Source organism: Lytechinus variegatus, chromosome 14, assembly GCF_018143015.1.
Source record: "Lytechinus variegatus isolate NC3 chromosome 14, Lvar_3.0, whole genome shotgun sequence".
Classification (NCBI taxonomy): Eukaryota; Metazoa; Echinodermata; class Echinoidea; order Temnopleuroida; family Toxopneustidae; genus Lytechinus; species Lytechinus variegatus.
The window spans coordinates 16,232,191-16,256,991 of record NC_054753.1 but is presented as its reverse complement, the minus strand read 5'-3'; the positions used below and the strand labels follow the sequence as shown (position 1 = coordinate 16,256,991).

General features: G+C 37.7%; 1 protein-coding gene across 1 annotated transcript; it reads left to right on the top strand.

Moving 5' to 3' along the window:
* The first annotated feature begins 5,143 nt into the window (after nt 1-5,143).
* LOC121427691 (28S ribosomal protein S22, mitochondrial-like) lies at nt 5,144-22,929 on the top strand. The gene is made up of 8 exons (XM_041624214.1): nt 5,144-5,303; nt 16,160-16,293; nt 16,652-16,816; nt 17,537-17,680; nt 18,585-18,668; nt 20,173-20,318; nt 21,569-21,677; nt 22,733-22,929. The coding sequence occupies exons 1-8, from the start codon at nt 5,195-5,197 to the stop codon at nt 22,835-22,837; spliced, it is 996 nt and encodes a 331-aa protein (XP_041480148.1). The 5' UTR covers nt 5,144-5,194; the 3' UTR covers nt 22,838-22,929.
* Nucleotides 22,930-24,801: the final 1,872 nt, after the last annotated feature.

The window sequence follows — 24,801 nt, the reverse complement described above, 5'->3', positions numbered from 1 at the left end:
CCTTTCAGGTTTACTTGGAGTCTAATCTGGTCCTTCAAAGAAAAAGTTTGAGAACCCCTGGCATATGGGGTGAGATTTATAAACAGCTGCGAGAAGCAAAGCGAGAAAGCAAATAAAATGATTTTTTTATGTTTAAAAAAATACTATAGATTTTTACTATATTCAGTATCATATTTCACACTTTTCCCCATTTCGTTTCTTTGATTATTTGTTCTCCTTTATTATAATGTGTATCTAATATTACTCTACAGGTTTTTTTGTTCTGTTTTGTTTTTTGATCTATCATAATGTGCACTCGCTCAGATGGCAATTCATACCATTCTAGATTTTACTAGGAAACTGGCGAGGGCGCCGGAAGCGGGGGGGGGGGGCAGGGGGGCACTTGCCCCCCCCCCAAATAAAATTTTTGGGGGGGCAAAACGAGATTTTGCCCCCCCCCCAATGTGCCCCCCTGAAAGAAGAAAAATATAAATTATTGAAGGACAAAAGTAAACGAAGGCACTTTTCTGCCTGAAATTTGTCATTTCCATTGTCAAAAATATTTTTTTTTTGCCCCTGACGGGGCAAATACATTATCATAGTAAGCCTCGCATCTTTTGACGAACAGTTCCTCTGTGAAACATACCTTTGATAAGCCCCTTTTCCATCTTATTACAGTGTGAAAACGTTTAACCTTTATTGAATACATTTCAGACTAAAAGCGAATGGCCAATTGATAGTAGTCCACCAATTATAAGGTTTATAGCTCTATGATGATGCTGGCTGTGTCGTCTAACAAACGCGCGGTCGCCCAGAAACGCTCCGGACCCGATATCACTAACGCGCGTGAACACTAATTACTCGAGCCACATATGGAATCTATGTGATTGATTGATTGATTGATTGGTGGTGATTTTTTACCTGATTGCTAAGAAAGCATGAATACTTGTAAGCAAGAAAACAGAGGACCGACAGGTTAAGGTCCTCTCCGAAGGACCCGGTACTGAGGATTAATGCCTTACCAAAGGGCACTAGCGCACCAAGTGGGAATCGAACCGGGTCACCGGAATACGAATCCCCCACTCCACCACATCATAATGTGCACTCGCTCAGATGGCAATTCATACCATTCTAGATTTTACTAGGAAACTGGCGAGGGCGCCGGAAGCGGGGGGGGGGGGCAGGGGGGCACTTGCCCCCCCCCCCAAATAAAATTTTTGGGGGGGCAAAACGAGATTTTGCCCCCCCCCCCCAATGTGCCCCCCTGAAAGAAGAAAAATATAAATTATTGAAGGACAAAAGTAAACGAAGGCACTTTTCTGCCTGAAATTTGTCATTTCCATTGTCAAAAATATTTTTTTTTTGCCCCTGACGGGGCAAATACATTATCATAGTAAGCCTCGCATCTTTTGACGAACAGTTCCTCTGTGAAACATACCTTTGATAAGCCCCTTTTCCATCTTATTACAGTGTGAAAACGTTTAACCTTTATTGAATACATTTCAGACTAAAAGCGAATGGCCAATTGATAGTAGTCCACCAATTATAAGGTTTATAGCTCTATGATGATGCTGGCTGTGTCGTCCGTCTAACAAACGCGCGGTCGCCCAGAAACGCTCCGGACCCGATATCACTAACGCGCGTGAACACTAATTACTCGAGCCACATATGGAATCTATGTGATTGATTGATTGATTGATTGGTGGTGATTTTTTACCTGATTGCTAAGAAAGCATGAATACTTGTAAGCAAGAAAACAGAGGACCGACAGGTTAAGGTCCTCTCCGAAGGACCCGGTACTGAGGATTAATGCCTTACCAAAGGGCACTAGCGCACCAAGTGGGAATCGAACCGGGTCACCGGAATACGAATTCCCCGCTCTACCGACTGAGCTATCGCGCCTCTATATTATTATGTCATAGCTGTCAAGCCCAGAAACCATAACATCTCGAGAAACTTGTTTCAAATATCTTATTAATACAGTGATAACAAGTAAGTGCCCTAAAGAAAATATCATGGTCATTTCAACTCAATATAGACATGTTATCAGAAAATTACACACAGAATAATCATGTGTAGAGGATTATAATTTACAATTTGTGAAAATGGTGAATCCCACTCGAAAGCAACTTTGAGATAATGTTTAGACATGAAAAAAATAAAATCATCTGTGAAAGTGTCTTCTTGACCGGACTCATATTATCCGAGATATGAATAAAAATGTAAATAAAGAATATAAAAGAAATAAAATAAGCGTTACAGTACTGCTCTACTATAAAAAAATATCGTAAGATATTTTTACAGCCCCGTATTTTCCTCTATTCCTTTTCATTGGCATGATTGGAAGGCGTTTTGTCTGATACTATTTCAGCTCATATGATATAGCACTTATATGTATTTTAGATTCCAAAACTTCTTCCCATTACCTGTTACTAATCAAATCGAGATGGCAGCTATGTTCTCTGGTTCATCCCAGCTTTTGTTATTCATGGACGTTTGCAAAAATAAAAAAGAAGAGTCCGGGAGTGGGTGGGGCTGCAAGACCTAAATTTTCGAAGAAACTTAACTGGGAGCGAGGGGGTTTGTGATGGGGGAGCTTTTGCATTTTCTAGAATAAAATTGAAGGATTTCGTTCACATTTTTTGTGAATTTTTTGTGAATTTTTCCCTCTCGATTTGCGGCCCCCGGCTGCGTACGGTCATATTTGTCACAGGTCTTTAAAAGGCCTATATTGCATTGGTTTGAAACAATTTCGTTTGCAATAAGGCTCGTTATTTACTGGAACTGGGACCCTGATCATAAAGAAACACCATTCTGGGTCAGAATTAGGAAACAGAAGGAGCAAAAAACTCCAAGACTGTTTAATTCTAAAGAAATTTTTTTTTGGATGCTCTTAGAAATGCAACTTTTATACTCCATTTTTACACAAAGTCCTTACCGGGGGGGTCCCACAGCCTCTCCCGCTCGATCGCTTCGGTATCTCACGCTGTCAAAAATATTGTGCCCCCTTCGGGATTTTGCCCCCCCCCCAAAAACTGAAAGTGTTCCGGCGCGCCTGGAAACTGGTATATTATGGGGAACTCGATCAGTTCAGGGGGAAATTCTTGATAATCATTGAAATTGGGTCTTTTGGGGCAAGTTGCAGACCGGGGTTACAGAACAATATTGAAAAAAGAAGGCTAGTTAATGTCATGATTTAACTGATCACGGTCATATGAATTCACATCATTTTTACACGTTTATTGACTCAGGGTGGGGACTGATAAGAAACTTTTTAAAAACTGTTCTGCTAAGAATGTTACAGGGGGTTACAGGTGTGTTAAAAGGCTGCAAGAACGCATTTGCTTTTGAAGGTCAAGTCCACCCCAGAAAAAAAAATGATTTCAATCAATAGAGAAAAATCAGACAAGCAAAACGCTGAAAATTTCATCAGAATCGGATGTTGGGGTGCCTAGTCTGTTAAGAAAATTGCATTACGCGAGTTATGTGACAAAAAATTATTGATATTTTTCTCAAGATGTGCTGCCGTTGACGTACAAACGAAAACATGCACATTGATACAGAAACGGTGAATTTATTTTGCTGTCCAGTTTTCTTTGCATCGCTGGTATCCGCCATCTAATCAACCCAATCAAATGTGGGGGTATCGACTGTCGTGGTCTAGTGGTTATATGAATCGTCTTTCAATGTGGGTTTGATTCCCTGCACGGAGGGTTTCCCATGCAGAGTCATGCCACATAGTGCTGCCCTCGGGCCCAGGTATTGGCGGCGGAAGCCATAAAGTTTAGGGGGTCCACCTAAAATTTTGCGATATACACGAGTAAAAAATTGGACAAGCAAAAAAAAGTTATCATTCAAAATTTTAGGGGGTCAACCTGAATTTAGGGGTTGCGCAGGAAACAATATTGACAAGCAAAAAAAAAATAGTTATCAACAGAAAGTTTTGGAGGGTCCGCCACCCACCTAAAATTTAGGGGGGCAGAACCCCCCATCCCACCCCCCCCCCGCTTAATATCTTTGAGCTCTCATAATGACAAACTTTTTTTGTGTAAATAGTGGTGATTTTTACCGATTGCTCATGAAAGCACGAATGCTTGTAAGCAGGCAACCATAGGACCTACGGCTTAAGGTCCTCCGAGGGTAATGTGGTAAATAAATATTAATGGTTTACCATTTCAAAGGGCACTTGCGCGCAGGTGGGAATAAAAAAAAAACAATCAGGGCCGGAGCGGGAGCTTTGACCCTAAAAGTTTCATACCAAGACAAAATAAAGGAGAGAAATAAAAATGAAACGAACAAGGTTGAAATATAATTCTGTCAAAAGTAGACACGATTGGGGTAAATGGTCCTGGGGAGTAGGGTGGGGGGCTGCATGTTCTCCAGAGGTACGTACCCCCAAATGCATTGAGATACTGAATGACCTATACACTTTGTAATAAACACACCCCCCCCCCCCCGCTCCTTTTTTCTTTTGCGTTTCATATTTCTCTGGAACAAAATGATCTTCATTTATTTGTGATTTATTTTTTTTCTTTTTTTTTTGCTTGTCAAATTTACATCGGCAACGGCCCTAAATAAAACATGAAAATCGTTTCCTGCAGCAGCTATCCTGTTGGGATTCCGTTTCATAAAGCCTTTACAATAACACATGAACATTTTCTATAACAAATTTACTATCAGCCAATCAGATTGAAGGATTTCAGTAGCTTTTAACTGTAAATTAAAAGAAACAGAAACAGAAGAAACAGAAATTTGTTATCATATAGCAAGTTTTACGAAATGGGCGTCCCAGATGTAAGCCCGTTCTTGAGAGGTTTTAACAAAATCTCGCCACTTTTTATAAGTTTTGCCCATCTATACGCCCTACATTCTTTTTATCATTTCTTTAGTGCTAAAAGGTCATTGAAATCGGATGAAATTTTTATTATAAAACATAATTATAATCCCAGCTACTTTACTGAAAATTTTTCGTAATTTTCGAACCCTCGTCCTCGATGTGACATTTTTTCAATTGGTCTACTCGAAGACACTACAAACTTGTTCAAGATGTAAAGAAGAAAATAGACCGTAAAAATATCCCTATTCTTATTAGTCGCAGTGTATCCCCCAACTTGCCTTTGAGTGCAGTGCGAATAGCTCGTGAGGATTAGATTTACGTCAGAGCTTATTTGACGCCGGAGCTAGGCGAAACGTCTCATGCTTGAATTTTGGCAAGATGATGCAGAGAAGTCGCCAACTTTTATCGACATACTCGTCGATTCGTTCATTGCTAAGCCTTTCTGTTACCGGACGCAAGTTATGTAAATCTTCCTTCAACAGTAGAGGTAGAAATTGGAAGCAAATATTTCATTTTTTGTTTGATTTCAATTATAAAACGTCTTCGTATTTTGAGTGAAGTGTCAGGTGTGGTCCCATACCTTACAGATTGTGTGAGTTGAGTGATCCCGTGCATCGTCGTCAAAGTTATTTCTGACTCCAGTGAGGGTTGGTTGGTGTTTATTTTAAGGCAGTGTATACAGCCACACGCGTGTGTCTTTACCATCCAGCCACACGCGTGTGGTTATATCCAGAACACCTATCTGTGAGTGTGGATACCGCCACACGCAGCACAAAGAAGAATTGTACAGGAAACCCGCGCATGCGCAGTACGATCGTTCGATCGCCAGCGTAGTGCGTGACGTCATGTTTCATTCACAAATCTTGAGCTGTGATCTCATTGGGTGTTTTGGCTCTCATTTGCATATTTTCCCATAATACAAAACCTATGTAGTGCGAGAAGATTCTCTGCGAACCACCGATCAACCTCATACTAAACACGACATATTTCCTTCAAGATTTCGAGTTGAAAATCTCATTTTCTTCGTACGGTGTAGCTACATTACCTCGGAAAATCTGATGATATTTTGCGGACTTCTCGTCATTTGGTAAGTCATATTTTTGAAGATATTTACCGTCGAGAAGTGAAAATCGCATGACTGTGTTCGTTGTTTACTGTGTATCAATGTGTGCAAAGTATATGTGAGCGACATGTGTATGTACAGAGCGACATAGTGAAAACTGTCTCCACCGATGTTGATTTTGTGGACTGCTTTGCGGTGGTGTTAGTGCTAGTCCGCATTGGTGTATATTAAGCATGGGAGCGGTGCGTTGTGATCGGGCTTCGCTCGGGTGTTCGTGAACGGCCGTGGAATGTGTGTGTGGAGCTCGGCCATGCGGCCTTGGGGCGTGAATGTAATATGAGTGGCAGCTGCAGCTGTTGTTTTGTATGCCTCTGAAATCGAAGCTCTCTCTTTGTTCAGGGCGAATGTAGTGTTTATGTTTTAGGAATATAAGTTTGGGCATTTTATTTGTTGGAACTTTGATACTGATGTGATACTGATCTAACTTCTAAACTGGACACTGATTTTAGTTTTTTTTTCGGTAAGGCCAGGGAAAATCAATGGAATTGACATTTAACATCAACAATTACAGACCCTATAGAAATAGTGGAAATTAAATTGAAAAAATAATGCAATTTACAATCACTGAAGTGTGGAAGTGTACCAAATTGATATGGATGGAGATTGGTTTTGATTTTGTTACCTTCAGTATTTTTTTTACAAAAATCATAAATATTTTCCTGCTCTGTTCTTTTTCTTATCTATTTTTTTAAATCTTTGAATGACCAATTATGTCATTAGCAATAAATCAAACTCAAAAGTTCAAACTATGGTCTATTTTCATTGTATAATCTACAGCATAAATCCGAAGATGACTGACTGACACTGGTTGAAACACTGTTGTTCACAAGACCCAAAGGACAAAGGTTGAGAGCTACAAGTTCATATCACATTCTACTCAAGAAGGTGAAGGATTTGGGGATCACTAAAACAAGACCGTCGGATATAGAAACAATTTTATTTTATGAGATAATCTTTCAACTTTATTTTTACTTACTATTGTAGAAGAGAAAAAATCTTTAAAAATTATGAATATGATGCTGAGAAGAGTAAAACCATTTTCTGTCAACAATGATGCACTGTAAAAATACTATTATGTATTGTCATAATATTCTTGTGATTTATTTGTAATTAATATGTTGTTTCACTGTTGTAAATAATTCAAACAACGTTGTTTAATATGTGAATTGAATATTAGTTTAAACATTTTAAACAAGTGTTTAAGAACTTTATAAACAACAAAGTTTAAACTCTAATATTTAATTATCAATAAATAAAGCATGGTTGTTTCAGATTTTAAACACTTGTTTTAAATGTTTTAGTATACAGCATTGTTTAAATTATTTGAACATATATATATTCAATAAATTATTATGCATTAAATTTGCCTTTACTAAGAGTTTCCAGTTCAGTATGAATTATAAAAAACATGGAATTCTTGAAGGACATTCACTTTCACGGAATACATGTAAAACACTGTTATAACTAAAAACTATCATGTTAAGTAAAATGAAGATCATCATAATAAATTAAAGCCAAACTGTAAAGTGTAAGCCAACCCCTATATCATGATTTCTTTTAATAAAGATTTAACAATTTGCAACTGCAACAACTATATTATTTTATGTCATTATAATACCCCAGTCACATTTCCCCTACCGCGGCCTTACGGCAAGTCGAAAACAGCAGTTTAGAAATACTTTTTTTTATCTGTTTATACATGGTTTGAATAAAAATGAATAAAACGGCAACGGCTGTTTTCAACTCACCGTACAACCGGCGTAGAGCAAATGTGAATACTACACTAATTAAGCCCGTGCATCAAAATTTGTAGAACATCTTTTAATGGAAAACTGGAAAAGATCGATATGAAGTCCAACAAAGTTACTTAAAGCCAGATTTATTCACATATTGATCAATAAATTTACCACATACTTTCTACATCTTTTGATATTGTGATTTAATTTTCCGAATGCGTGTTTTGGTTCTGTCAACCATTGTTTTTCACGTCTTTGACAGACTTGTACCTCGGTCATATTTTTGCTGCACGTCGAGTCGAAAACAACATTATTATTCATTTTTATACATGTACAAACCACAAATGTAGCTGGTACAAAAACAATATTAAACCGACTGTTTTCGACTCGCCGTACGGCCGCCGTAGAGCAAATGTGACCGATATATAAGGACCATAGCCCCTTGGTCCCGTCCGTGAAATCCTAAGATTAATTGTTCTGAGGCTTCCAAATAATTAATGGACATCTGCATTCATTAGACGGGGTCCCAAACCTCTCTGTATAAATTGAATATTTTTAATTTTCGGATAAATTATAACTTTCATAATTAATAGCTCTCTGTTAAAGTTTATAATTCGTATCCAATTATTTCATTTTCAACATGAATTATCAGTATTTTCATTTGTATCAGGGGCGGATCCAGGATTTTTTTTTAAAGGAGGGGGCACGTTTACCCGTGGAAAATTTTACAAGCAAAAAAAGTAAAAAATTCAACCCAAAATAATTGAGAGGATTTTAGTCTTCATTTTCTAGGGTGGGGGCACGCTTCTGTTTCAACAACATTTTACATTGCAAATTTTACTTGTGCCTCTCAATGGTGGAGGGGGGGGGGGCGCACGGGCCGGCTGTGACCCCGCCCCGGATCCGCCAGTGATTTTTATTGTTTGTTCACCCATGATCTCGAAGGTTTTCAAAATGCTTACATTTACCTTACGATTTTTTAAAGACGATTCTAAATGTTAGGAAGTAGTTCGAAAGGCCTAATTCTTTTTTAATATACCACACTCATATGGAGTTACTGTTGCTACTCTGCAGTCTGCATCAGCGTGTAATGCACGAGAAAGGGGGGGGGTGGTCGCAAAGAGCGATCGAGCATTAGACGAAGGGGTTATGAAGAGGGGATGTTGAGAATTGAGATCAGTGTTGGGAGGGGGGGGGGAATATTCGAAGCGAATGTTGTCACTGCTGATTACGACGATGGTTGATTAATCTTTACATCTTAATTTGGGCGATTTGGGAATTTTGACAAACAAAAAAATGGAAAAGGGTTTCAACCAAAATTAATTAAGGGGATTTCGGTTTTCTTGTATCATGGGTGGGGAGAGGTGAGTGATTCAGTAAATTTCCATAGAAGTGCAGTTTTAAAGTAATACAGAAGAGGATTTCACCCAATGACGGGAATTCGGGAAACACCATTTTCAAGCAATACAATTCGATCACGTGCCATCGGCTTTAGGGCCGAGTGTTCTCGTTCACATTCCAACTATCATTTCATAAATAGGCACTCTTACAAATTAGGCCGATGTCGTTGTGATTAAGATGACTATTTTTTAAGTAGAAAACTTTAAGTGTTATTCAGATATAAAATATATAAAACAATTGAAATTGAACAATTAATCGAGACGATATTCAAATAAAAATAGTATCAACTCGTGTAGATCTCTAGGGATGAAACAAACCAATTAAATGTAACTTTCGATTGATTGTTCAATTCCATCAGAAATATTCATCATGAAGTCTTTTCAGACTGTTGAATGTGAACTTCTATTGGAATTTATTGAATCACGTACCCCTCCCGATCCAGGTAGATTTCCCAATCACCATACATAACATACGGTCACATACCCATGTATTAATGATATCGTGTTACATTGTTAGGTATCGACGACATCTTCATAAATATATTCACAATTATTCCATGAAATGTCACCATTGCCGTGGCTATGACAAGCCTGAAAGCTTTGACATAAAACAGTTTTTGCACTTTGATATAGAGGTCAGATATTCTTGTCATCTAATATAAACATTCCATTGTGCAACATGTTTCAAAATGGGTAAGAAAATTACATTACCATCGGTATCCAGATAATGAGTCCATGATTAGACCAGGATCATCGGAGTCTACCCCTTTCTTTTTTTTTGGGGGGGGAATTTCTTTTTTTTCAGCACATCGAAGTGAGGAAAAAACAATACCAAAACCCTATATTGGTATTAAATGATAATCACGTTTAGGACTGAGGGAATTGGGGGAGAGGGTATGGGGAGGGAGAGTATTTCATTTTCCAATGAAGTGCAAAAGTACAATATTTTCATGAACACGAACGAAATAAACAAAGTGTTAAATGCACAATATTCATATTGCATTGTTCAATAGTACAATACTAGCTTTAACAATGTTAAAAACATTTCAGTAATCATTGTTATTACATGTGTTTAATCAATGTCAATATATTGACAATAGAAATGATTTTTTAATATAGAAAATATATTTTATATGACTATTGTGAATTTGAAATAATCCCATTTTAGATCGTACATGTATATTAAATCACCTTTCTGAAAACAATCACTTTGAAATCTCCTGTAAAATAAATTTTAGATTTTCTGTTAAAATTGATTTCTAAGATCATGTCTAAAAATTGATGGAATACTCTAGCTCGAGTAGAAGTGCATAATACAAAGATAAATGAATATACTCAAACTCTTATAATGATATTGTCCACCAAAAAAAATGTCAAATAGTTAATGAAAAATAATTGAATTATAAACAAACAATCGAGTCAAAGGGAATATGAAAATTATAACACAGAATGCAATCACGTCACATTCGTTCTCACTCTCGTAGTTGCAGGATGGGGGGGGGGGGGGTCAGGCGTCCGGACACTATATTTTTGAAGCATTCTTTTTTGTCTTTGCATTACACTAAAAGTATGAATTCAATGGTTGTAATCATCTAGTTCTCGATAGTATTTCCTAATATCTTGAAGTAAAAATTGATGAAACTTTGCTTGTATTATTTCTCCAAATGACTTTCTAAAATTGATCGTCCGGACACACAACCTGTCCAGACATACAACTTGTCCAGACATACAACTGGGTAGATTCAGCTCATGCTAGTCTAGAAGCACTCCCACACTCCAGACAATATGTCACAAGTACATGAACTCTCGTTTGCACACAGAAAATATAAATTATATGCTCCAACAGTTAAAATGTACTGCCTTTCAAGGTTCAAATATACATGTACACTCTTTTTGAACATCTAATTATTCTATTAAAAAACAAAGTTAATTTATAGGACATTAATATACATGTATGAAGTCTGCGCCGAGCATCTAATCATAAGGCAGTCTACCAGGAAATTCACTTATCGCTGGGGCAACGCAGAATTCAGTACAGACAAGTATACATGTACATTATAGATACGCTGTGCACTGTACTCAACGCAAATACAATTTATGCAAGCGGCCTTCAGCATTGCGTAACCCGATGAAAACCACATGTTTATCTTTAGACTTCGGACACTGCCTGCCGAAGTGCCGATATCATCCGAAAATGCGCCCGAAATCTACACGCTGGCATCTTTACCCGACAGAGTGTTGTGCTCCGTGAGTGAGCAGATCGCGTGGTGTAAAGATTCTCACACACAGCGCTGGGCGAGGAAGGGAAGAGGGTCGCGCGATCAGCCAATCAGCGTGCAGGGATTCCGTCTACTGTGTGTCTATGGGGAAAGTTCTATGTGCGCCGCCAGTAATAACAGTAAAACGCGTACCGGTATGTAGGTCTGACCGTCTATATCACGATCAAAATAACCTCATTTCTTCATTAAATTCTTACATTCTAAACCACTCTGATTTCTTTAAATCGTTTCAATTTCATTCTCACCGTCTTCTTTCCTTGCTTTTCTTGTCTTGTTACAAAAGGCCGCCTGTTAAATAGCAAATTTCCACACTTTTTCTACTTGTGTCGATTCTCTACTGACTCTAGGCTATGTGCGCGTACGTGCGAAACCCAAACTGTGTATGTCTACTACTGCGCTGCGCTAACGCTGTATGGGTCTGCCACCGCGAAGGAAGCCAGAATCGACACAAGTAGAAAAAGAGAATTTGCTGTTAAACAGACGACCGTTTGTAACAAGACAAGAAAAGCAAGGAGAGAAGACGGTGAGAATGAAATTGAAACGATCTAAGGATATCAAAAGGGTTTAGAATGTAAGAATTTAATGAAGAAATGAGGTTATTTTGATCGTGATATAGACGGTCAGACCTACATACCGGTACGCGTTTTACTGTTATTACTGGCGGCGTGTGGCGGTATCCACAGATAGGTGTTCTGGATATAACCACACGCGTGTGGCTGGATGGTAAAGACACACGCGTGTGGCTGTATACACTGCCTTATTTTAACGGCGTTTTCATTCTAAAAGAATATTTGCTTCTTCTCTGATTATCATTATTTTTTCTTGGTTATTCTGTCGATCTTTTTCTTCATTTTTATTTCTTTTCTCGTATAGAGTCGTAACAAAAAGTCAAAATCAGAAAGAACAACTTGTCAAGTTGCAAAAAAATGGGTGCCAGGCAAAACCGCTGCAAAATATTTTCATATTTTGTAAATGAATAGAAATGCATACTGCATAGTCTTAATTATACAGCCTATGCTTTGCCTCATTTAGGCGTGGGGGGGTAGGGAGTAACTGCATCTGTGCGCGGCCCGGGGTTGATGTGCAGCCGTTCGGCAGACTCGGCAATATTCCATTGATCACCAACACACTTTAGACATGTACACTACACATGCACTCCCACACTGCAAAATCATCTGGCGATATGGGCAAAATCACAAATAAAAAGTGAAATCCTCTTGCCTAAATCACCATCTCCGGTCAAAAATATCACCATCGGTATTCGGTACTTCTTAACATCGTAGTAAAGAAACATGGGGTCTAAAAGAGATTTTTCACGGTTTTCCTGATGTTCATGGATTTTGAAAACATGTCAGTTTAAATTGAGTAATGAACTTAAGGTAATCTTACTCACCTTGATGGTTTAGAGACAGTGGACCGGGCTACGATGCCCACAAAGCTCCATGCAGTAGCTCATAATCTGTAGTATCTCAAATAGTCTCTGGTCTCTGAATGTTTTCGCTGGTAATACCCACTGCCGTGGCCCGGTGTTGCAGCTCTTTTATACGTGGCTGCCGGGCCTATGGTTGACTGAGCAGCAAGGGCTGTTGATCGGGGGAAACGGGAATCAGGGGCAGGGTCTCCTGCCCTACATAGTAATCTTACCCATTACTTAAATAGGGACAGTGATTTTCCGCGATCGCAGAAAACGGACGGAATTCACGGAAAAGGCCTTTTGAAACGGAAAGTGGCATTTCAAACGGAAAATCACGGAAAACGTATTTTCCCTCAAAATACACAGAATAGCAACAGAAATTACTCCAAAATAACAACAAAATGAGAATATTAAATGGCCACAAAACCCCAGAAAACACGATCTCACTTCGCTACAATCATGACAATTCACACATCGTGATTGCTCTCGACATCAGCACACTCGATAGTACCCCGCGATCGTACCCGGCCGGCCGGGTTGAGCTTCACATCGCTTCAGATCGCTCAACTGCACGGTCGTGTGTTGCTGCCCTCTACGTTTGAAGATGTAACAGCACGATATCGTCTTAAAATCCAAGATGGCAGATTGGCGAAAGTCGTTGACTGATGATAACGATGTCCAAAAAAACCCAAAATTATCGATGAAATTTAATTTCACCGTAAAATAATGCTAATTATGTGAAAGGTGAGGATGTATGCATGCTAAATCAGTTTGAAAAATCATTAAATACACCAGCATAGATCCGATTAGAACGGATTCTATTGTGTTGTTGGTACAGTAGCAGATACAAATTTTGGCCAGTGCGAGTGTATGCGCTTTGATTTTGCTATTCAATGTGTAAACGGAATTGTCACTTTTCCGTGTGTACAACGTCTATGGGGAAACGGAATTTCCGTTTTCTGACGTGCTGAAACGGAATTTGTGATTTTCTGAAACGGAAAAGGCAATTTTTTGAAATGGAAAATCACTGTCCCTACTTAAAGGAGAATGAAACCATTGGAACAAGATAGCTTGTGTGAAAACAGAAAAATAAAAAAAACATATCAACATAAGTTTGAGAAAAATTTTATAAATAATGAGAAAGTTATAAGCATTTGAATATTGCGATCACTATTGCTATGGAGATAGCAAATTGGCAATGCGACAAAGATGTGTGATGTCACTTGTGAACAACTCTCCCCATTTATACTTTAGTATATATTTCACTTGAATCGCCTCTTTTATCACATCTGTCCATAGATCATGTGTTCTTTCTACATGAGGGCATGTAATACATATTTTTTTAAGAATAAATCATGGATAAAGAGTTTGTATCATCATAAAAAGTAAAAAGAGACATTTTGAGGGTATTTCATAGTCCATCAAAGGGAAAGTTGTTCATCAGTGACATCACACATCCTTGTCGCATTGCCAATAGGAGGATCTCCATAGCATTAGTGATTGCAATATTCAAATGCTCATAACTTTCTCATTATTTGTCCGATTTTTCTCAAACTTTCTTTACTCTTATTCTTTGATTTTTCTGTTTCTACACAAGCCTATTTGTTCCAAAGGTTTTATTCCCCTTTAATACAAGTACATAGAAAAGCCACATTAATGAAAAGAAAGAGGAAATAAATACAAATGAAATAAATTGTCAATTACAATATATGTACAAACTTCTATATAATGTCTGTTTTTCATCTTTCTCCTCTCTTTACCCTTTTTCTTGTTCTTCTTTTTTTGTCTATTTGAAGATAATTTTAACTCTCATACAAGGTTGTATGCTTAAATCCCCCCCCCCAAATGAAGCTACCAAGGTTATGATAAAAAAACTTTTTTTTTCCTTTTATCATATACCCGGTAATAATGATCATATTCTTGTTTTCTGGGACAATCCCAATTTTTGGACCAGCACATCAACTGGTGCAATGGACAATGGTTTTCCATGACGAAAGCAAAATTGTTATGAATGCTTTTAAAAAAATGATAGAGCAAAGTGTGGAAATACTTCAAGTGGTCATGATGGCCATCTACAAATTACCTTCATTTGATAGGTAGGGAAAAAAAACAGCATTTCTACTTAAAAGCATGGGCGTAATATATTCTTTATTAGCATTATTCTCACAGTGCTCAAAGCTTGAAATTTCCAAAATAGTGAAAAATAAGGGTTAAATACTCCATTAGATGTGCCAGGAAATGCATATAGCATATTGGTCCATCCCTATAGGCTATACTGTGTTGGCTCGTGGCTAAAAATAGGCATTTTAAAGTCTTTATGCTGACGTAGCCTGTTTGAGCCTCTGAGAGGAGCCGTGGAAACATGCCACATCAATAGATACATCAACATGGCTGCAAAAAAATGTGAAGATGACACTTAGTTTTAACCCAATGCATTGATCACTCAAAATAGAGAAAGAAAATTTTAGGCCAACTTGCCTATTGACTTTTTGGACACATGTCTACAGCACAAATCTAGTGCCATTGCCCAGCCTACATTTGAGTGATTTGATAAAGGCATTGCTACACTTCCAATGACCAATCATCTTTTTCTTCTTCCTCCTCCTCTGCTTATCAATAGCAGGATGTTGCATAAATATCACTAGTAAAATGAATTTATACAGAGCAGGAAAGAGATATAATGTTAGAAACTTCTATGGATTTTATAGAGGAAAGTCAACGATGGCAAAAAATAAGCTCATCATTCAGTTTAGAGGTGAGGTAGAGAGAGCCTGGCCTGGAAGTAACACAGCCATTATGGAATGCACCTCCTCTGGTTGTATCATAGAGGAGTTTGCTTCACGAATACCTTCTGCTTGCTGTTTAAACTGACAGACAATCCTGTAAATCAAATTATCATCTATATAGTGTTTTCAGAGCTGCCAAGTAGTACAGATTTTCAGTATTTAGTACTGAAAAATGAAAAGAATACTGATGGTTTCATGCAAAATACTGATTTCTCAAGTTTCATTTTTATGTGTTGTCCTATGGTATTTCTTTGAAAATACTGATTTTCTCGCCAAAATACTGATTTTCAGCTTTAAAAATACTGAAATGTTCTTGTTGAAGTTGGCAGCTCTGTGTTTTAGCCATACATTAAAACTGGTATTTTGGTCTGTATCAATTGCCCGTGCAGTATCAGAGCGTATGATCCCTAAAAAAGGACCGAAATCTGTCGAATATCCCATAGGCTCCTGTACAAAATTTACTATTGAATACGAGAGCATATTGAATAGTTATTTTCCCGAACTCTGGGAATATTTCTGGTATTCCATTCCGAGCCATCCAATATAATACAATGATTTCAGCATCTTGATTCTTCATTTTACCATCTGTGATCCCATTTCTCCAGGGTTCCAAGATGAGGAAGTCCAGAAGCTACTGAAGAGGATAACTGGTCTCCAGCTGGACAAGGTTTTCAAGCCTGCCAAACAGACCTTGGAGGCTCCCAGCTACAAACTTGTCAGCTCCAAGAAGCTAGAGGAGGTAGGAATTTGTAGTATTCATGTAGTGACTCGAGGCTCTCACTAAATAAAAATAAAAACCCAGCAGGGCAAAACTACTCCACAGACTTTGAAATAAGTTTTAAAATGGTAGTGGGATGACAGTTGATGATCTAGCTTTTTTCTATGAAGGAGGTTTGACATGTTGCTTGACCTAATAATGATGAGTTGCAACATGAAAGTTTTTAAACAGATTTTTCAAAATTCTCTGTTTCTCTTCTATTTAAGTCCCTTTTTAATTTTTTTATATACATTCTGTCAATATCTACTGGGAACTAGCTCTCCCAAGTTTTTTAATTTTTTTTATAAACTGTTCTCTACTTTCCTTACCCATTAAATAGATGCATCAAGAGGCAGAGGAAGAGGCTGCGAGGAGACTTCAGATGCCACCGGTCCTGCCTGAAAGAACACCCATTGATGAGGTACTGGAGGAGGACGAGGGTCTGGCTGGTCTTGACACTGCCAACGTCGTCTTCACGGACATCACATACGGACTCAACGACAGAGTGAGTTTACCTTGGATTTACCCTGGAAGTAGGCATGAAGTCAGGCACAACTTATATGCCCCTATGCATCCCGAAATGGGTAGCTTAAACTTATATGGTATCGAGGGGCTTGAGTAGAGTATGGATGGACGTAGAACATTTTCAACGACCTTTTGAGGACCTTTTCCACACATTTTCCTCATGTGATTTGAATTGACTGTTGAAATGTTTTTATCATCATCGGGTAGATTGTTCCTTTGAGTGACAACTCTCTTCGAGAATACACCTTGTCTCAACTTTGTACGAGCATGATTCTGCTGAATCTGTCATCTAATCAAATTTTATTTAGTAGATTATCCCATTCAAGAAAATTGATCACATGTTATTTTGGTTGCACCAAATAACTTGTGAAAGAGAACTTTATAAGTCATAAAAATTCATCAAAAGAAAAAAAAGACTAGATTGTACATAACTGGGCTCATTTTTAATGCATCTGTATATTTCATTCACTGGCATGAAAAAAATAAGAATAAACACTAAAATTTCAAATTGGCAACTAATTTCAAATCTCAAAACTAAAATTCAAATTTTAAAATGTTTCCTTTGTGACTGAGCAATCAGTTCATGCAGCAGTTGCCTTCTGAATATACATATTCTAAAGCACCATCCACAATCTTTCAATGAAATCTTCAGCAATGCATTCTATTTTTCATTATCTCTTTTTTGTTTCTCCGCACCCAGAAAAGATTTGTCGTAGTTCGAGAACCAAGCGGGCAACTCCGGAAGGCGAGCTGGGAAGAGAGAGATAGGATCATGCAGATTTATTTCCCCAGGGAGCGGAGAGAGGTGGAAGTACCGCCTTTGTTCCATGATGAACAACTTCCAGTAAGTCTCTTTTTCGTTCGCCTTCAGGTAAAAACTGTAAATCTTACCTTAAAGTGATTGGTAACATTGGTTTGACTTTTAAAAAATCTGAGCTAGAAAGTCACACTTGTCACCTGTGTCTGTGATATGTTCCAAACATGAAGCCCAGAAAAAATTGTGTTCGAAAATGATTATTTAGTGCTTCAAAAATTGAAATATAAAGTGACCGGAAACACCATCTTAATTTCATCCCATGCACTTATGTGTACTATTTAGGTGTCTATAAGATGCCTATTAACAAAATCGGGGTTTGCCTTGTAGTTTTAGCTTTTCATTCTCAATAATGGTTGTTTTCAGGGTTTAATTAGTTCTAATACATGCACTTGTACACATGTTTCATCTTGGTTTGAGAATTTTTAAAATCGGCTGCTCACAAATTTAAACAATACCTTTAATAGCATTTAGGATCTAGTTGGTCCAAATACAAACAATTGTGGATCTAACCGAAGATATACTGACAATTTTTTCAACTCTTGAGTCTGAGATACATTGCAGTAAATTGAACCTTCAGATACATGCTGTGATGAGATCCTGCATTTTTAATGTAGCATCTTGCTATTTCTTGATTAAAACTTCTTTTATCTGGCGAAAAGGCAGTCACTCTGCAAAACCCAAGTTGATCAGTGTTGATGGTTATGTATGTTTTATTGAGAGAGGTATTTAAAGAACTTTGATTCTTTGGTGATTTGATCTGAAGATAAATCTGGTCAGGAAAACTGACTGGTATATAGAAGAATTGTTTGTAGGGAGAATAAGGTAATTAGTTACTGCAAGTTACATCCACCCTTCGTCATAGATGGCATAGGTGCTGCTACAGTGGTAACCATCTCATTTTCTTATCATATCGCATTTCTTGTCCTTTCAGACTGTATTTGCCAACGAGAGGCACGAGTTTCTACTGGACGCTGCGTGTGTGCAATTTGAGCCCGATGCAGCCGGATTCTTGGCAGTAAGTTTGCAACAACAAAAAAATCACGTTTCCATGGATAGTAAATATTTTCCTTCCACTCTTTGAGATAATTTACCTTAGTCTTAATCATCATCGGGTTGCCCCCTTTCCTTTTCTTTTTATTCAATATTCCAAAAAAAGGATATTCAGAGATACAGTGCAGTGTATAATAATGAGTATTATATGAACATGGGTATAAATATTTTGCTTTGCAACAAATGGTAAGTTTGGTGATAAATACCAGTCGTGGTATCGACCTGAAAATAAGTTCAAATGGAATCCAATAAAATGTCCACCCAGGTGATCTTTTTTTCAAGCATTATTAATACACTGTCCTACATAATTATGCTTTTTATGTCAATATGTATGTGTGAGTAAAAAAATATGTCAAGTGGCTCTGGGAAAAAAAATGTGTAATTGCTGAGAAATAAGCAAAATGACCTCGGAATTCTGTAAAATGTCTGGTATTTTTCAAAGCAATATTAATACACTGTCCCGCATAATTATGCTTTTTGTGTGAATATATATGTGTGAATGAAAAATATGTGTCAGTTGGCTCTGGAAAAAATATAATTGCTGAGAAATGAGCTTGTAATTCTATAAAATGTCTGGTATTTTTCCAAGCAATATTAATACACTGTCCCACATAATTATGCTTTTTGTGTTACTCACCATCAGAATTATCTGTTTTCAGCTAAGATTTCATGATTTAACAAAGTTGAGTTGCTTTCAACATACCAGATCTAGATCTATGATAGTATTGTGGTAATTAACCTTGATTTTTAAAGGGGAAGTTCACCCTGACAAAATGTTTATTGTAGAATTAGCAGAAAAAAATAATAAATATTGCTGAAGGTTTGAGAAAAAATCATCAAATAATTAAAAAGTTATTAGAATTTCAATTATTTGATTTGTGATGTCATATGTGAGCAGCATTCCTACATAGCGAATGGTAAAAAAATCAATGAAATGTCATTTTCTCAGAAAATTGAAAATGGTTTTCACTGTACCTGTTGTATATCAATATACAAATCATTTCACACCAGGTCATGAATAGAAAACAAAATTAAGTCATCTGGGGCCCGTTGCAGAAAGAGTTGCAATCAATCGCAACTCTAAAAATCACGCGCAATTTGATTTTCGACCAATCAACAACGCGCATTCGGGACTTGCGCATGATTTTTAAAGTTGCGTTTGATTGCAACTCTTTCTGTAACGGGCCCCAGGAACCATACATGTACAAAATTTGAAACTCATGTATTTTATATTACATAACACATGGGGCAGCTGCTCGTTTATTATGTCACAAATCCAAAACTTTGAACTCTAATAACTTTCTTACTCTTTAACGGATTTTCCTCAAACCTTCACCAATATCTTTTTACTATTTTTACAACAAAGTTTTCTTCAGGGTGAACTTCCCCTTTCTCATGAAATAATTGTTTGCTGCAGCTACTTTCTTAAATACCTTTTTCTATAATAATCAACCCATCCTCTCTACCAGGTTCATCAAAAGGCCTATGAAGACATTGCTAGCAATGAGAGGTATGACCTTCTTCGATCCACCAGACACTTCGGTGGTATGGCTTATTATCTAACCAAACAGAAGAGGATAGATGGCTTACAGACAGATATGATTCAGAGAGATTTGTGAGTTAATGAGCCTTTTTATTTCAATCATTTAGAGAGCTGAATGAAGAAAAATTAATTTTTCTTTTATTTGTAGCATGGCTGGGCAATACAGGATGTGCCCCTTTGATAGCCCCCTTTTTCAGACTTCGTTTTCAGTTCTCTAGATACTCCAAATGACAGAAGTTCCTTTCAAAAGCTGCCCACCCCGTTCACACGACCCCTCTTATGAAATATCACTGATCCACAGCCCTGCCTAAATTGTGCAGCATGCATACTGCAAAGTTAGCTGCCTGCACGGCTTCATATTCCCATTATCTATACCACGCCGCTGGTACTTTACGGGGACATACCCCTTTGATTATCTCCTTTTTCAGACTTCATTTTCAATTCTCTAGATAATCTGAATAATAAAAGTTCCGTTCAGAAGCCGCACGCCCTGTTCACAACACCCCTGTTATGAAATATCTCTGTTCCACAGCCCTGTCTAAATTATGCAGTGCGAGTACCGCAAAGCTAGCTGCATGCACAGCTGCATCATATTCCAATTATCTATATCACGCCGCCGGCACCATGCATGGTGAGCGCCCACATGTACAGCACCCATCAAAGTATAATTTGGGTGGGTAGAGTAGATTCATGGCTTTAGAATGATGTATGCCCAGCTGGACTTGATGTTAGTAATTGTGTTTGGACGTAATTTCCTAGTGGAGTAAAATTTTACGGTACAGGAAAGAAAACTCGAAATATTACCACAACGCTGTGTTCACACGATGGATGTGGGAATAAACTCTGGCCAATTTACCACAACCTTTCCCAGGATCAATGGGGGGGGAGGTGCAACTTCCGGAAGTGGTAGTACTGCACAGGTCAAACTGATTGTAACCTTTACAAATCTGTATATTGCTCGAGTAGGTAGCGTTGCTAATCTAGATGATGGATTCGTTCAAACTGCTCGGTCATAAGGTCATAGATATTCTAAGAATCTGTCCACACAGGCTATTTTCTCAAACTGGCTAGTCATGGTAGCAAGATAGTAATAGATCTGACCCACTACCAAAGCTTTAGACAGGCTTGTCAATTTAGAAAATTTGACATTTTCAGGAGAGCTTACAAAAAGCTGCATTTATATATAAACAACCCACTGCTGAAATGTATTGCGGTATAATTTTTCATTTGATGGTACAACAAATTCACAATTTGAAAGTTTGTTTGTTTCCCTAACTTATATGCACCAAACATTCATGCTTCCTTGTATTTTGTTATTACAGGTTTGATGATGCAGTAGATCTTATCCACTTATATAATATCATCCATCCAATGAGTCCAGTCGCTCTGGAGGCGAAAGCACAAAACCTCGACTCTGTAGAGCTTATTAAGGTAAGATAAACTTAATGTAAACTACAAAGAATTGTCAAATTATGCCAAAATTTATGGAGCACCTAAAGATGCATCCAGAAAGAAAAGTGTAATTTCATACAGAAAGAAAAGTGCAATGTAATGTCTTTAATGTCACGTATTAAGATTTGAAATTTATCAAGACGTGGGTTTGAATCCCAGCCATGGCGTATTTTTCTTTTTCAAGAAATTTACCCACATTGGGCTGCACTCGACTCAGGTGAGGTGAACAGGTACCAGGTACCTGGTAGGATTTATTCCTTGAACGTTGGTGGCTCAGCTACAGCCGGAGTAATAACATACCAAGTATCAAGCGCGGTAGAGTATATGCAATTATAGTAGCTGCGCTATATAAGTGATCCATATTATGATTATATCATTGCCATGAAAGGTGCATCCTTTGAATCATACACCACTTTGTTTCAGAGCAAGTGCCATGAGAGCCTTATTTTGTAGGAACTGAGACTGGAGGAGACTCCATTATTATCATAAAATGTCATGTAACATCAGGCATATACGGTAGTTTTTGAAAACTCAATGCGGCTGTGCTATATTATATTTCATATCGGTAAAGAGTGTGGTAGGTTTTGTATGTGCATCAACTATTCTGCCTGAAACTCGATGTTTCAGGTAGGTTGAATGGCCATCTTCAGGACATGTGTACCTCATTCTTGATATCCTTACCACCAGGCAAACCTTCAAAATATCAATCATCAGAGCCCCGTCTTACAAAGATTTACGATTGATCCAGTTAATCTAAATTGTATCGAAATTCATCCATACCATATTTTTTCTACAGGAAATTTGCACTATCTCCTTAGAAAACAAAGAGAATCATACTGAATCTTCAAGAGAATAATGAATGTATGAATATACATCATATCTCGCAAATATTTTGAACAAATTTGCATTTTGGATGTTGACGTTGCTGGCCGTCCATAGTTGCGATTGATCGGTTCTATAGCTAATCTTTGTATGATGGGGCTCGGATTGTTATCATCAATTCCTAATTCTTTGTCTGATCCTACGTATTGCAGGCATACATCAGACTTGATTCACATCACTCTGGGAAACTAGAACTAGCTCTCCAAGCCTGGGAAAATGCAAGGAGAGAACCTGAAGCGCAAGGTCTGGCAGAATAACCCTGAGGATTCTTTGTTTTACCTGAACTGGAAACAAAATACTACAATGTGTCTGAAGGAAGAGGTGGCTTCACAAGCCTGGTAACATGCAAGGAGAGAAGCAAAAGGGCAAGGTCAAGAAGAATGTTTTTCACTGCTGATGTTTCCTTGTTTGACCTGGCTCCGATCAAACGGTTACAATATATGTGAAGAAAGAACAAGCCATAACAAGACTGGGAGAACGTAAGGATAGAACCAGAAACACAAGCAGAATGTCATTTGTGTCTTTGTCGTGCCTGCCTGCAAATAGATGGTTCAAATGTATGTGAAGCAAGAACTAGACTTTGAAGACTAGGAAATGTATGTGAAGCAAGAACTAGCCTTTGAAGACTAGGAAATGTATGTGAAGCAAGAACTAGCCTTTGAAGACTAGGAGATTGCAAGAACGGAGCCAGAAACAGAAGGAGAAGCATGAGAGTATTATTAGTGATAAGTGACTGTCAAATGCTTTAATATATTTTTGAAGGAAGAGAGCCAGAAACACACTCGGCATATAAAGGAATGTAAAATTAAGAACTAATGCTGATGTTTCCTTGTTATGCCTGACTGCAAATAGATGATTGGAATGTTTTTGAAGAAAGAAGTAGCCTTACAAGTCCAGGAGACTGTAAGAACAGAGGCAATAGCATATTCTGGATGTAGCAGAAGAAAGTGAATTAAGCAACCAATGCTGATGTTTCTATGTTATACCTGACAGCAATCAAGTAGTCAAAATAAATATAAGGAAGAAGTAGCCCTACAAGCTTGGTTGGGTGTTTCATAACGATGTTCGTAAGTTAAGAGCGACTTTAAGAACGATTGGTGATCCTTTCTTGTGGTAAATGTTCATCGGCAATGGTTCAGGGCATGAAAGAGAGAATCACCGGTCGTTCTTAACTTAAAGGACAAGCCCACCCCAACATAAAGTTGATTTGAATAAAAAGAGAAAAATCCAACAAGCATAACACTGAAAATTTCATCAAAATCGGATGTAAAATATAGAAAGTTATGACATTTTAAATTTGAACTTAATTTTACAAAACAGTTATATGCCTATCCTGGTCGGTATGCAAATAAGGAAACTGATGACGTCACCCAGTCACAATTTCTTTTGTATTTTATTGCATGAAATATGAAATATTCTAATTTTCCCCTCATTGTCAAGTGAAAGAACGATTAATTTCTCCCTGAACATGTGGAATCAGCATTGTTTAATACTATATGGTTCAGTCAAGTTGGTCCTTATTGTCAAATCTGAAAAAAATGAAATATTTTATCATTAAAACAATAAAAGACAAAAGAAATAGTGAGTGATGGACATCATCAACCGACTCATCTGCATATTCACTGTTTTGTGAAAAATATTAAAGGGGAACTTTTAAATGCCATAACTTTCTATCCTACATCCGATTTTGATGGAATTTTTAGCATTCTGCTAGTTTCATTTTTCTCTATTTATTCAAATCAACATTTTTCTGAGGTGGACTTGACCTTTAAAAACAGCTTTATGAAACGCTCCCAGGAGACTGCAGGTATAGAGCTAAAAGAATGCTCAGTGTGTAACAGAAAGAGAGTGTCATTGCCAATAAAGGTCTCGTTAAGAACCTGTAACAAGATTTTTTTTTTTTGCTCTTCCTTCGTGCCAAACCTAAAAGATGTTTGAAGAGGAGATAAAGATCTGCAATAGAATTCTATGTAGGGTGATGGAAGAGCAGGGCCTATGTTACGGGTTTGGTAGATATGAGCATTTCATCAACAGACATGGGCCTAGTCAACATCCATTGTTGTACAACGCCTACTTAGCTTGTTGTACGCGATCAAATGGGAGGCTGAATATCACACATTCGTACCGTTGCACACAAGACGTACCATCCAAAATGTACCATTGCACGGCTTTAAGAGGTGACGTCACAATGCGATTTTATTAAATAAGGTGACAATGCGCG